Here is a 15,071-nt window from a genome sequence, read left to right as displayed (position 1 = left end):
ATGTAAAATATTTTTTGAATTTGGTGCCTTCGTGACCGAGAAAAGACAAAAAATAACTTCAGAACGCATTTGTATGAAAGACAACAACTCCCACAATGCACCACATTGCACAGCTCTGCAAGCCACTCCCACTAATCCAGAAAGCGCATATCTGCCTATAAGAGAAATCACTCTTCCGTCTACAAGGCTAGCTACTACCAGAGCTTGAAATTCATTTCACATTCACACAAAATGTCTAGTTAGTTGGCGAACTCATATAGTGCATTACTCCTCGTTTGTATTTCTTTCGAAAAGGTGAATTATTGCATGGTACCTGGATGTTCAGTCAGAACATATGCGGTGCGAAACTAGGATAGTTCTCAACACAAACGTCCGTGTCCTCGTCTGATTCAGAGATTTCGTCCAGGAGAAATTGTCATCGTTGAAATTCTTTGCCGCAGACGGACTCTATCTCTGTGTTCGTAGCGGTTCATAGCTGCATTGTGAGATCACCGGCGCCACCAGTCCGCCCTAACTCGAGCCAGTCCGGGCTCCTCGTCCGCGGCAGGCAGGTCTTCTGCCTCGGCTGCTCTTCGCTATAATGCGGCTTGTAAAGGTAGCCACAAACACCTGATTCAAGCATCAGACTTCCGAAATCCTCTTCTTCTATATCATATTGAGCACTCTCCTCCGCTATTGTCATAACTTTACATCTGTCTCCACAGCGCCTGTTAGCTTAGCTTCAAACAAGATGGAGGATATTGCTTTCAGTTTCAGAGAGTAAAGTCCCACCCACTGATCTGTAATAGGTCTGTAGCGTGAGCGCGCCCAACCCTGGGAAAGATGAGAAACTAGTGTCTGTAGTCTTAACAGAAATCCCCCCCTCTAACACTTCCTCCTACAATGACGCAAAATGACGATTTTTGCGTCATTGTAGGAGGAAGTGTAAGAGGTAAATAACAGATTTCTCCCGTCTCAGGGGAAAATGAGAGAGTGTTGCACGACCATTCAATAGTATGACTGGGTTTCTAACAATGCAAAGCTTAATGCAAATGGGTGAAGTGTCCCTTTAAGCTCAGCTGCTTTTAATTGTTTTTCTATGTAGACATGCTACACACACGTTGTGCTGCGTCTTGCGTTCGAGACCCTGCCTTCTTTTCCATTCATAAGCACTGCGGGCTCTGTAGTTACTTTTAAGTACTATAGTAATTGCAGTACTATAGTAACTGTTATGCATCTCATGTTTTTAAGAGCAAAACTGTGTTCCTTGTGATCCTGATGTTTACTGAAAAACTAAAGCGTTTCTCATCTGGGTGGATAAAGAAAATGGTGCAGCATTTAAAGGTTATTTCTGATGATTGACCTCACAGAGTTTTTGTATTTGTATTTGTATTTTTGTCCTCATGTGTGAATGATATCTCACCGGTAAAAAGATGTGTGTGAACTGCACATTTGTGTATTTACCGGAACAAATCAATCTGGTTATTTGTTTGGAAATGTATCAGGTTTAATGTGTGAAAGGGGCTAATGCGGAAACAGCCATGGTTAAGATAAACTAGAATATAAGAGTTGCATACTGCAGAGTGCAGCATCTTCATCAGATCCATCAAGGCAATCATTGTGGCCATCACACAGGAAAAACGGATAGGTGCAGTTCCCATCCTGGCACTGGAACCGTCCAATTGGGCAGTAACGTGGAGGACATGTTTGAGGTTCATCGGAGCCATCCCCACAGTCTGACTGACCATCACACTTCCACCATATGGGAATGCACCTGGAGACAAAAGGCAGACAGAAAAAAAAGTGAGAGAGGAAGAGCACAAGATCATCAGATTATCATCCTGTGTGCTGAAAAATCTGCATTAAAGTATCACCATTAGAGAACAGATTCACTTACCTCTCATTGTCTCCACAACGAAATTGAGTGCTGGAGCAGTCAGCCACACACTGGATCTTAAAGCCAACAGCCAGACCAATGAAGTGATCCGGACACTCACATCTGGCCGTTGTCCCGCCCGGGCCAATCAGACACAGGTGACTACAGGTCAGGTGATGGTCATTGCAGGGATTGTCACCTAAGAAAATTTTAATAAAACTTTCAAAAAACCATCATGCGATTAAAGTGAATGGTGAAATTAATTATATATTGTCTTACTGCGTGGCTGTCTGTAAGGGTGATAGACGTGAATGTCATTAGGGCGGTGTGTGTTGTTGCCCATTACTACACGGTTAGCGCCAGTGTACTTGTGGGCTCTCTCTATGGTGTGGGTGTTCCAGTCAGTCCAGTACACGGAATCCTCAAACAGGGTCAGAGCGTAAGCATGGGGCATGGAACCTGTTATAGCTCTATGTCTGTTTTGTCCATCCATATCGGCATAACTGTAGGAAAATAGACATTAGAAAGGTAGTTTTTAGGTATGCACAATATATTGGCTTGTCAGTGCATCCCTAATACTTTTGTTATTGTGTTTCAAAATACATCTGAGCGTGTGGTGAATGTTACTAAAACAACTTAAAATAAGTATTTTGCATGAAATTGACCAAAATCATAATATTGTAAGTGTTACATGAAGCAGGGCTATCTATTACTGCTTGGAGATCAGATTTGGTTTGGATACATTACAGGACACTCATTCACTTACTCAAGGAAATTTAGGTGAGCATCAGCAAAAAAGATTTTGTTGTTGGTGTAGTCGATGGTCAGGGCATGAGGCCACACAAGCTTGGTAGTGATGATAGCTGATGTGTTGGTTCCATCCATACCAGCCCTGCCAATGAAAGCCGTCCGCCCCCAGTCTGTCCAATATAGCCATCTGACCAGGAACAGAAAAGGGAATGTTTACACACATAAAAATAGCAGATGTTCAACTAAACAAATAAAATAAATTTTTAACTCACCCATATTTAGGGTTAACAGCGACAGCCCGAGGACTGGCAAAGCAGTACGTAGAGTTGGCATCAACACAACCCTTCAGGAGTTTTTTCCGGTAACGGCCATCAAGTTCAGAGACATGAATGGCTCCAATAGTCCCATCTGCCCAGTACAGCTTTCTGCAAGGAAAAATCCACCCATGGATTAACCTTGCCCAGTTGTTTTTAGAATATACTTCAAGTAAATGAGTGAATCAAGCTGCTCATTAACCTACCGGCCCACCCAGTCCACAGCCAGGCCTTCTGCTCCATCCAGGTCATTCTGCAATATGACCTCCCTTCCTGTCCCGTCTAAATACATCCTCTCAATGTGCAATGTCCCAACATCCACCCAGTATAAACGCTTCTCAGTGGTATCAAAGTCTAGAGCCACAACGTTTGACAGGCCCTGCAGCACCACCGACAAGGACGAACCATCCACGGTCAGGTTACGGATGTAGTAGCGGTTGCTGTAGAGGAGGTACGGTGCGATTCCACTGTTCTGACGGCAGGTGCGTCCATCAGGCTCCCGCAGGTATCCCGGAGCACATTTGCAGTAGAAGGAGCCCACAGCATTCTCGCACACCTGACTGCAGACTCCCGGTATTTCCTTGCACTCGTCTATGTCCTCACAGGCCTTGCCGTCTGGCATGAGTTTGTAGCCATCCCTGCAGGAACAGTAGTAACCCGTCAGTGTGTCTGTGCAGTTCTGAGCACACTGGTGAATGGCTGGGTTACTGCACTCATTTATGCCTGTGGAGGGACAGAAAGGCACATCATTACCTAATTCATCCAGTTAATTAGATTCATTGTAATTGTAAATGTGCTATTTACAATGATATGTATATTTGCAATGACAATATGATCTGTATGTGCATGTGGGGGCGGAGCTTAAATCAGAAATGTGTCAAAAAAGTCAAGTCAACTGTTCTTTTTAACTTTCTATTCATTAAAGAATCCTGAAAAACATGTATCATGGTTTCCACAAAAATATTAATCATCACAACTGCTTTCAACATTGATAATAATAAATGTTTCCTGAGCACCAAATCAGCATATTAGAATAATTTCGGAAGGATCATGTGACACTGAAGACTGGAGTAATGGCTGCTGAAAATTCAGCTTTTTCCATCACAGGAACAAATTACAATTTAAAATGTATTAAAATAAAAAACAGTTATTTTAAATTATAATAATATTTAAATTTTAATGTTTGACTATGTAAAAAAATCTTTCCGACCAGTTTTTTGAAAGGTATTGTATTTAAGTATATATATATACACATTTCAATCATGACAACTCTCAAAATAGTTTTAGCATGTTATTGAATATGGCAATGTTAATGTAATTGGCTGCTGATGTTAATTATTGCTGCTGCTGCAGTGAAAATTTGGACTTGTTACTGCCAATAGATACACAGAAACGCTGCTGTGAGCATGTAAGATATGCTGCTGCATAAATAGACATACATAAATACCATAGTAGATCTAGGCAGGTGGAGCTGGGGGAGGTGGAGGGTTTTCACACTTTAGACATATTGGCTTTAAAGACTCATCATTGCAATGTAATTTTAGATATACTCATTAACATTTTGCTTTAACCTCCTGGGGTCGGCAAACGCGCCCGCGCGTTTTGCTGTATTTTCTTCACATTGTAGTACAATAAACTTAAATTACTCCGTCATTTATTGTCATACAGAAAAAAGAAATATGAAAAAAGAATCTGTGATATTTCTACTTTTGTATGTGTCCACTTACAATCAAATCAAAACATTGTGCTTTTGTAAAATAAAGAAAATAAACAGTGTGTGCGTTCTGCCTCTCCGTCGCGGTGAACTTTTTTTTCTTGAGCACGTCTATAAACTGAAACAAAACTCAGCGAAAACTTGTCACACATTTATGAGCCATATACCTTTATAAACATTTAAGTGTGTACTTTTAAATGATCGGATTCAAACTGAAAACAAATATTCTCTGTTTAAGTAATTTGTATAAAACCAACAAGATGTCCAGTATCTCAAACGCTTGCTCATTATTTTTAATTTGACCACGCCCACGCGCGCAAAAGAGATTCACATGCAAATCTCCACATGGACCGCGAACGCGCTCATTACCTCAAAAACAAAGCACCAAAAAACTTCACAAGTCTCTGCTTTTCGTCGAGTTTGAAAGACGCGCCGAGAGCTTACATTGGATTTACCTCAGAAGAAGAAGAACGCGATTTGAAGACAAGAAAGATGTAAGGTAAGAAATTCTTACTTATTAGTTTATGTTATTGTTGCATAAACTTCACATTGCAGTTGAACTGTTGCTAGATATATGGTGAATATTATAATATTTAGACCCGTGTTTACTGTTACTGTGTTTGTGGATATCTGCTCAAACGTAGATATGTATATAATATGGTAACCATATTGTTTCATATTTTGGAGCATGCTGTGCGTTTGATTGTATCATATTTTGTAGCATGCTGTGCGTTTGAATGTATCATATTTTGGAACATGCTGTGCATTTGAATGTATCATATTTTGGAACATGCTGTGCGTTTGAATGTATCATATTTTGGAGCGTGATCGCGTTTGAAAAGCAAAACGCACCAAACATTAGGCTTCATGTTTTTACTATTATCTCATTTCATATCATCATAACGAATGGAAACATTTGAAGTAACATATGATAATCAATATATTTTTCTCTAGCGTAGTTGTTACTGAAATCTTTTGGAAGATTTATAGGCTGCTATAGGTTATTGTTATTATTATTTTATGCAGCACTGCGCATAGCCTACAGATGTGGCCTTTAAAAATGCGCGTCTCAGAGAGAAGAATGCCACGAGCACTTCCGAAATTCTGCGGGATTCTGCAGAAGGGGGATTAGGTGTTGGACGCAGGAAATACTAAAACCTGTAGATGGCAGTCGTGTTTCATGTGGCCATACTGACGACAATACTGTATGTGTGCTCGACTTCATGCTGAGCATACTGTATGATATTGAAGTAACATGACAGGGATTCTCGGTGCTTTGGCAGTACTTTGATGTCATACACATGCACGCTTTTTGGCAAACGTTTGGTTGGCAAAGTTTTCTTTTGCCAGTTACATAAACAGTCACATATTCTTCATAACCGACTCAAACGCGCATCATTTTTTTTTCTATGTACTTACAGTAGAAGAGACGTGATGTATGATAACTGAGTCTTATAACACAATAATTCGCGAAGACCTTTGAAGAGACCGAGAGCATTTGCGCAATATCATTAACTAGTTTATCTAATTTTACATTTAGTTCCTTTTTGCATCGGAACGTTTTAAATAGCTTTAACATGGTTGTAATGCGCGTTTCTGCATTACTGTACAGTACTTTTTATATTATCATGTTTCCCTTTATCGATTTCGGTGGGGACGGTGGGTACGCGTACCCACCAGATCTCGTCATGGGTCATTGTGTACCCACCACTTTTAACTTCTGTCCATAATAATTTGACTTTTGGTTCGATTTTTTTAAACCGTTTTCAGTGGTTGAGGAACAATATGAGAGAGAAATTTGGTAATCATTGTCTGATCCAACAAAAAAACATTATAATATTCATTTTATTTTATTTTTCGTGTTCGCATTTATGAGGGAAAAAACAACGTGTCAGTTCTCTGTTACGGACGAGCGCTGTGAAAGCGCCACTAAAAGACTGCTTTAAAACTATCACAGAGACCTCAAACAGAACAGCTGCCTTTCTTTAAATTGAATTTCGTTTTGTATTAATTATATCTTAATTTTAATCAATGTTTCATGAACCAATTGCCTTGATTTATAAGAAGTAAATATAGCAGACAATCACGACATTGGAGGCGCCGGCGAGTGAACTGGAGTTCGTCTCATAAATGAACCGAAACTCAGCGTATAATGCACATTCACATTCACGGCGTATTTAGACACATTTAAACGCATTCATAATCATTACTTTTACCGGTTCTTTGTGGCAAGCTTTATGCGTGCGGTCGTGCGCTTGAGTGCGGCTATATTACTTAAACGCTCATTATCCTGTAGGCTAAAGTAGTAATTAAATGAATATAAAGGGGAGATTTGTCCATGAATGACTTAAATGAACAACTAAAACTTTTAGTTGAAAGCAGCCCTTACTCCACATATTTTCGAACCAGGCAACAGGACATCTGGATTGAGCGAGCGACCCTGCGGACAGGCTTGGGAGGGTTACTTTAAAAATGTATTCCGTTACAGTTACAAATTACTTCATAAAAAAAGTATTCAGTAACGTAATCCAAGTACCTTAATATGAAAGTAATGTAACTGATTACTTTTGGATTACTTCAAGGTCACATATATAAATAAAGTCAAGCAAGAAGACATATTATAAAAAAAACAAAAAATAAAAAAAAAACCTCTTTTATTAATAATTTGGTCCAGTGTACAATATTTGCTAAATATACACACAGCGACACAGGCCTGAATATATATTTATGTAAAGGGCTATACAGACATCTAGTGGCTAATGTATGGTATTACAGATTATTTTGTTTTAATTTTAACTAATTTTTAACTAAAAAATAAAAACACAACATTTAAATATTTACATTTTTACACAATCTACACATTAGTTTATTTTAACATAGGCCTACATGTTGACCAAAGCCGCCGTGATCTTTCTTAATTTGCCTGACTGAACTTGGGGCGTTGGCAGTGGGAGTTCCCCTACGTTACCTAGACAGCGAACATCCCGTTACGTGAGAAAAGAAAGGATATTTTGGGTACTAAAAAAGCTACTCTCCTAATTTCTACAAAATAGCAGCGGAATTTCCATGAATTAAAAGCAACTTTACCCGCTGGCAGCATCGTTTCTACTAGCAGCAGTGATTCAATCTGCGTCTGAGGAGATTGTAGAAAGCTGTTATTTGCACATGCACCAGCACGTGGCACACGTGAGTCATTACTGTCAACAGAACCAGGAACTACTCAAGCAGCGCTTAATATAGTGTTATTATGCCAAAATACTTATTTATTTAGTTTTAAATGAAACCGTTGTAATCCTGAAAGTATTCCCCTTTTTTTCAAAATGTAACTATAATCTGATTACTACGTTTTTTTACGTAACTGTAACGGATTACAGTTACTGGATTTCTGTATCCTGATTACATAACGCCGTTACATGTATTCCGTTACTCCCCAACCCTGCCTGCGGAATATTCAGAAATGCGCTCTCCACTCACGAGCTCTGATCGGAACAAACCCGAACCACACTGTCTGCTGAACTTTCGCAGAAACATCAAAATATAATATTTTCTAAAGAAGAATTTTAAAACTTTATTGGTGGTAGTTGAAAAGAATTCCTCTTTCCATATCTAAATCAGTTTGAGCGCAATATAAATTTAGGCTATCATATTGTTATTCTTATTATATAAGAATACGTATTTTTTTTACAACATTTTTAACATATAGAGAATATAAGTTTAGCGTGTTGTGTGTATTTCCTAATTATAAGCTTTTGGTGAAATTGCAACAAAACTAAAAGTGCATAAAACATAAAAAAACATCATTACTTTTTTAATTCTTATTGACTCTTTTCACTGTTTATAAATATACTATATTTTTGCATTTTGTTGACAAACTGTCCTACACTGAAAAGAAACCAATGTAATCTTCCTGATTTAATCACGTAAAACACAAGCACCACTCTTCTGAATGATGGTAACAAACCTCCAAGAGTTTGTAAACCATTTATTTGTAAAACATATTTAATGCTAACTTTACTTACAAAAAAAAAAAAAAAAAAAACTTTTTTTTTACAGTGTATAAATAAAACGACATGAAGGAAGTTAGTTCCAAAATGTAATTAATTGCAGTCTTTGTTTTAGCTGCTTGTTTTAGCTGCTACCAATTGACACAGAGTAAAAAAATTACAAACCACCCACCCCCCAGGTCTGCTAATTCTTTGCCAACCCCCAATGCTAATCGATATCCTCTCAGGGAATCAAAAGAAAACCGTTTTTTCCAGTTTTAAGCAGCGTGTGGGCGGGGTTTTAATCCCTTGCAGTTCCTTTGTTTAAATGCTATTTAAGATAATCTACTATACATACGCTTTAAGTTATTTTAAATTAATGTTTATAACTTATAAAAATAAGTTGATATCGTGTAACTTAATTTGACATATGTTGATATAACCAACTGACATTGTAGGCTAGTAGATTAGATTGCATGCAGGAAGAGGCTTATGCTTTGTATTAAGTAATGAGCGTTTAGGCTACTATATAGCCGCACTCAAGCGCACGACCGCACGCATAAAGCTTGCCACAAAGAACCAGTAAAAGTAATGAATGCGTCTAAATGTGTCTAAATACGCTGTGAATGTGAATGTGCATTATACGCTGAGTTTCGGTTCATTTATGAGACGAACTCCAGTTCACTCGTCGGCGCCTCCAATGTCGAGATTGTCTGCTATATTTACTTCTTATAAATCAAGGCAATTGGTTCATGAAACATTGATTAAAATTAAGATATAATTAATACAAAACGAAATTCAATTTAAAGAAAGGCAGCTGTTCTGTTTGAGGTCTCTGTGATAGTTTTAAAGCAGTCTTTTAGTGGCGCTTTCACAGCGCTCGTCCGTAACAGAGAACTGACACGTTGTTTTTTCCCTCATAAATGCGAACACGAAAAATAAAATAAAATGAATATTATAATGGGTCAGACAATGATTACCAAATTTCTCTCTCATATTGCTCCTCATAACCGCTGAAAACGGTCAAAAAATCGAAACAAAAGTCAAATTATTATGGACTTTAAGTTAAAAGTGGTGGGTACAAAATGACTCATGACGAAATCTGGTGGGTACACCGCACCGTCCCCACCGAAATCGACGCTTATGCTAGTAATATCTTTGCTTCTGACAAGTTTCTGTAATAAATCCGTAAATCAATCACAAAACGTGTTGATGTGTTGGCGAATACAATTTTAAATGGTCAATTTAAAAAAAGCAGAAACGTGTATAAAACCCGCTTCAATAGTTAACAATATCTGAACTGTGCTCTTTTGCATACTTCTAATTTTCTCATGCATTTTGTCTTGTATTTCTGCAATAGATTCATTGATCTGGCCATAATTGTGACCAGACTAACGTAATTTCTCTGTCATTTTTTCTGTCTTTTTATCTCTTTAAAATATTGCTACTTTTAGAAAAAAATGACATAATTATGAATCAAATTATTATGAACAAACAATGAAACTGTCAAAATTCGACAACACAAAGAATTATCAAAAGGCGATATAACGCACATCTCAGGTTAAATTAATTGTATAAAAAACAGGGAACATTTTGTAAAAACAAAACTGAACAAAATGCGTAATTAAAATAATTGTAGGCCTATTATGTTTTACCAAATATTTAATACCACTTCCCCATAATGATGTAATTAATTTTTAAAACAACATCTGTCAAACTGTCAATCAGAATACCTCTTATCTGGCCATTTTTATTTTATTTTAGAAGTCATGACTGTTGATCACCCTTTATATGGATTTTGTGAATATGAATATTTAAAAGATTTACAAACTGTCGGCAAGACCTCAAGCCAACCCCAGACATTCTGCGACTAATGTGGAAAAATAGACAGTTCAATTAAAATATTTATTAATAATGTAATTGTAATGGCAATCAGATGCGCCCAAAATATACATGCAACGCGTTGTGCTGCAACATTATCTCACAAGAACAATCACACAATAAATATCTGCAGGAATTAAGAATCTGGGTAGCTAAGTCGCATTATTTAAGCCTTTCATTATGTTAGGATGATTTTGTGTATAAAAAAAAAAAAAAATACTGCTGGGTTTTTACAGGCAGAGTCACGTGTATTATGCTCACACTAAATTCTCTGTTGCACTTAAATGCGCATTGCACGCACAATCATCTTAATAGCCTAGTTGTACAAAAAAAGTTATGCGCTGGCAAGAAGTCACTTTGCTGTTTTAATAAAAGCAATGCTAAATATTCTACATGCACTCATCTCCTGGAAACCACAGCAATGACAAAGCATATATAAAAATTCGTAAACGTTGTCCAATACCCCTTCTCGTCTTAAGAACACTTTGATGAACCTTTTGGATTTACAAATATTTTCAAATGTCTGTATAATGCAGTACTGTAAATATTTGTGTAAATATATAATAAATTATATATTATTTATAATTTATATTTTATTGTGGATGTTTTCTCACAATCATTAATGTGAAGTAAAATGAAAAATCTAATGTAAAGTTGTTTTTTATGCGCCACCTGGTGGATATTCTGTGAAGCAAAACACATTGAGGGAATTTGTAAGTAGTGCCCCCCGAAAGCACTTGCAGAATTCTGCGAGACTGTGCGAGACGAATTGCCGAATGCCGCGGGAGAAAACGCGCGTTTTTAAAGGCCACATCTGTATGCCTACAAGGCACAACAAACCTGGTGCTCATTATATTATATATTATTGTAAACATTTGTGTGTGTGTGTGTGTGTGTGTGTGTGTGTGTGTGTGTGTGTGTATTCTGTGAATTTTAAAAAGCAATATTAACCAGAAAAATCTCAAATTTATTCCCAAAATCGTGCAGGCCTATGGTTTCTCTTGATATCAGTATGTTCACTTTTTTTCTTTCTTTCAGGGACCAGATGCCACTGAGTCCTGCTGACTTCAACATTCACATGAGTCTCTGTACATGAACATGGTAAAGTGAAAATCAAACACCTTGGAAATGAAAGGTATGTACAATGTTTTTAGGAATGGCACAAAGGTCTCTGTCTTTGGATCATTGTTTTCAATAATGTGCTTTTTTGTCATTTGTTGTGTATCTTTGGATTATGTTGTGTTGTAAATAAATCCAAACAATCAAAAAGCCATTCTTTTTTAAATCTCCTCATTCTTTGAGCAAGGTTGCTCAGAATGACAGGGCCTGATAGCTCCTAATAGGGCCATTATGGGAGGGTCTTTGTCTTTCTCAGGTGTGAAATCCATACATATTAATGATGTGATCACACCTCCCGCATAAAGCTTTCTCACACACAACACGTCTTACAAATTTTAAATCAATATATTGTCTTATCTGAATGAGCAGTCAGGGTGATTTTCACATAGTTTTGGAGCAAATATTCTAGGCTACGTGATACAATTTTCAAAAGTCTTGTGAAGAAATAATCAGTATGGGTTTCATGGCCTTATTTCAGTGAGAATTTTTTTTTGTATTTTCACAAACCACGCATAAATGTCATTATCTCAAAACTACAAACTTTTACATACATGCTGCTGATATATTATTGTAGCAGAGTTTGTGCTGAATACAGTGTAATCAGACTTTAGCCATGAAAATGTCACAAGTAACAGAAATAAGCACAAATGTCAGAGCATGTCAGAACACATCCAGGGCCAGAAAACACCTCAGACCCCAGAGGGTTAACCTTGTGTTTGTTGAATAATCAGTCAAACAATTTTTTTCTACTATTCAATAGAATTCATTATTCATAAATAATTGATTTACTGTTTCAGGCACATCACTAAAATGAGCCTTTTTGTGTCCAAGTGGTGTCTTACCGCAGCCCTTCTCATCACTGTTGTCAGAGCAGTCCCTCTGCTGGTTGCAGACATTGTGGATGTCGATGCACTCCCCAGAATTGCAGATGAATTGTCCAGGTGCACAGGTGGGTTCTGGGCTCCTGCACAAGCCCTCAAGTTCATCAGAGCCATCCTGGCAGTCTGTATAACCATCACATGCATACGATGATGGGATACACACTCCATTCTGGCAGGTGAACTCTCGGCTGGAGCAAGTGCCATACACGCAGCCGATCTCATCACTGCTGTCCCCACAGTCATTCACACGGTCACAGCTGAGGAGTTTTACACACACAGTATTTTATGAATATTTTGAGTAGCATTTGATTTGATGTGCATTGTTGGGTACTGCTGGAGAGTAAAAACTCACTGGAAGGGCACCAGAATGCAGCGACCATTGGCGCAAGCAAACTCGTTCATGTGGCATGTGCGGTTGGGGCAGTTGTGCAGCTCATCTGCAGCGTCTGCACAGTCCTTCTCACCATCGCACACATAACTCAATGGAATACAGCGAGGAGAGCCTTGGTACCAAGTGGGGCATGTGAAATCACTCGGGTTGCAAGTCCTTGATCCTGAAATTCCAAATACAAGTCAGACTAGCAAGTTACAAGTGCACTGACTTGCTGGTTTATTAAATCTTGAATGACAGGCCTTACCGCACTGTAGTTCCTGTGCCTCATCACTGTTGTCTCCACAGTCGTTGTTGCCATCACATACCCACTTTTCCAGAATGCAGTTTCCATTCGCACAGCTGAACTGCTGAGGGTTACATGTATAAACCTGATCCTCTATGTAAAGAGACACAGAGAGTATTAGATAGTAATTCCAGGCTCTGCTTTGCAGACAGAAGAGGGATTTGACATGTACCGCAGGTGGGTGGCTCATCTGTGTCATCCACACAATCTGGGATGCGGTCACACACCCATGACTGGGGAATACACTTCCCGTTATCACAGCGGAACTCGTCTGCAGAGCAGGTCCGGCCAGCTGTTGACCACAAGCGGTACAGGACATGACTTTGAGGACATGCAAGAGTATTTTTTATATTAAAGGGACATTTCACTCAAACATAAAACTTCTGTCATGAAGGGCATCTGCAGGCAACATCTAAAAGTTGAGACCCTGTAACTCACCACAGAAGAGAGGATTTTCATCACTGTTGTCCCCACAGTTGTTAAAACCATCACACAGGCTACTCGAAGAAATGCAGATGTTGGTGGTGTCACATTTTACTAAGCCAGGTGCACAGGTTCTGTCAGCTAATAAATCAAATAAATATGATTGTTCTTTGTTACCAGAAATTGCACACTTCACATTTAATATCATACTAGTTAAAGAGTAGCATGTGCAGGGCTTAACATCAGCAATTGTTTTAATTCAAAAGGGAAGAAAGGCAGAAAATTATATGCAAATCTAGATGTTGGTGTCAATGACCCAGTGTTATTATTGTTAACTCAAACTAAATCTGCAACTATTAAAAATAATTTTCACTAAAAAATTATATAAATATTAGATGGCAAGTTTAAACTTGAAAAACTTAAAAATGAGTAAAATGAAAATAAAATGAGTTTAGGTTGAATTTACTAAAATGACTAAAACTAAAATAAAAATAAATTAAAGCTAAAAAGACATTAATAACTACGACAAAAGCATGTAACAAAAAAATTACAAAAGCACATAACGGAATTACTAAAAATAAAAATGAAAACTGAAAATATAAAAATAAAAGCTAATTCATAATATTAATAGATATTATAACATATACTAGTATATAAAAAATACTAAAATAAAAGCACACTCACGGCAGTTAACTTCATCCGTGGTGCCGTTGTCTCGGCAGTCATTGAATCCATCACACACAAAAGCCGCGCTGATGCAGCGTCCGTTAGCACAGGTGAACTCTGTGGTAGGGTTACAGGTTGGGAAGGGACAGCCATGCTCGTCACTGTTATCTCCACAGTCATTTGTGTAGTCGCACACATAGTACAGAGGCACACAGCCTCCGTTATCACAGGTGAATTCCGTAGGTGAGCAGGTATGGAAAGCTGTAGAATGTAGAATTCATGTATAAAGAAAAAAATTATACAAAAATAAATTAAAAAAAATTTGTATTGCTAAGGTCACTTACCACACACTCTCTCAAGCTCATCTGAGCCATCCAAGCAGTCCCTGTAGCCATTACACTTCCAGCGTTGGAACAAACAGCTTCCGTCCAGACAGGTGAACTGATCTGCATGGCACCGCTGCCCATTGTCGGGGATGCAGTCTTTCCCATCATTGGCCAGATACCAGTTACCAGTGCTGGGACACTGACACTCTGGACCAGATGGACCTGAGAAAGTGATAAACGAGAGACATGAGATGTATAAGCTTCTCAAAAAAAGAGAAAAAAGAAAAATAAACAAACACACTAGAATTTGGGTCCAGAAGTCTGTGAGTACATAAAAATAGTTCCATGTTGCAATCATATATAGGTCTTGTCTGATGAACAAAAATTAATGTCACACATTTTCTTATTTGATTAATGACATCTGAAATATTTAAAATTCATTTTCAGTTATAACATTTCATTGTTTCATTTTTTTAAAAATC

The 15,071-nt window shown here is 37.9% G+C and overlaps 1 protein-coding gene across 1 annotated transcript in view; it reads right to left on the bottom strand.

Annotated features, from left to right (window-relative positions):
* The window catches only part of lrp2b (low density lipoprotein receptor-related protein 2b), a gene marked incomplete at its 5' end in the record, with an annotated part of 91,891 nt that overhangs the window by 31,517 nt on the left and 45,303 nt on the right, over positions 1-15,071 (bottom strand). Inside the window, 13 exons of the mRNA XM_079850880.1 lie at positions 1,557-1,753; positions 1,877-2,054; positions 2,135-2,358; positions 2,622-2,792; positions 2,878-3,030; positions 3,126-3,642; positions 12,459-12,754; positions 12,850-13,051; positions 13,136-13,267; positions 13,347-13,466; positions 13,613-13,738; positions 14,282-14,524; positions 14,608-14,811. Of these exons, the coding sequence (XP_079707006.1) occupies positions 1,557-1,753; positions 1,877-2,054; positions 2,135-2,358; positions 2,622-2,792; positions 2,878-3,030; positions 3,126-3,642; positions 12,459-12,754; positions 12,850-13,051; positions 13,136-13,267; positions 13,347-13,466; positions 13,613-13,738; positions 14,282-14,524; positions 14,608-14,811 (2,763 nt within the window). The remainder of the gene's footprint in view (positions 1-1,556; positions 1,754-1,876; positions 2,055-2,134; positions 2,359-2,621; positions 2,793-2,877; positions 3,031-3,125; positions 3,643-12,458; positions 12,755-12,849; positions 13,052-13,135; positions 13,268-13,346; positions 13,467-13,612; positions 13,739-14,281; positions 14,525-14,607; positions 14,812-15,071) is intronic.

The sequence above is a fragment of the Squalius cephalus genome (assembly GCF_949319135.1).
Source record: "Squalius cephalus genome assembly, chromosome: 19".
Classification (NCBI taxonomy): Eukaryota; Metazoa; Chordata; class Actinopteri; order Cypriniformes; family Leuciscidae; genus Squalius; species Squalius cephalus.
The sequence above is the reverse complement of the archived record's forward strand: the minus strand, read 5'-3'. Positions and strand labels throughout refer to the sequence as shown.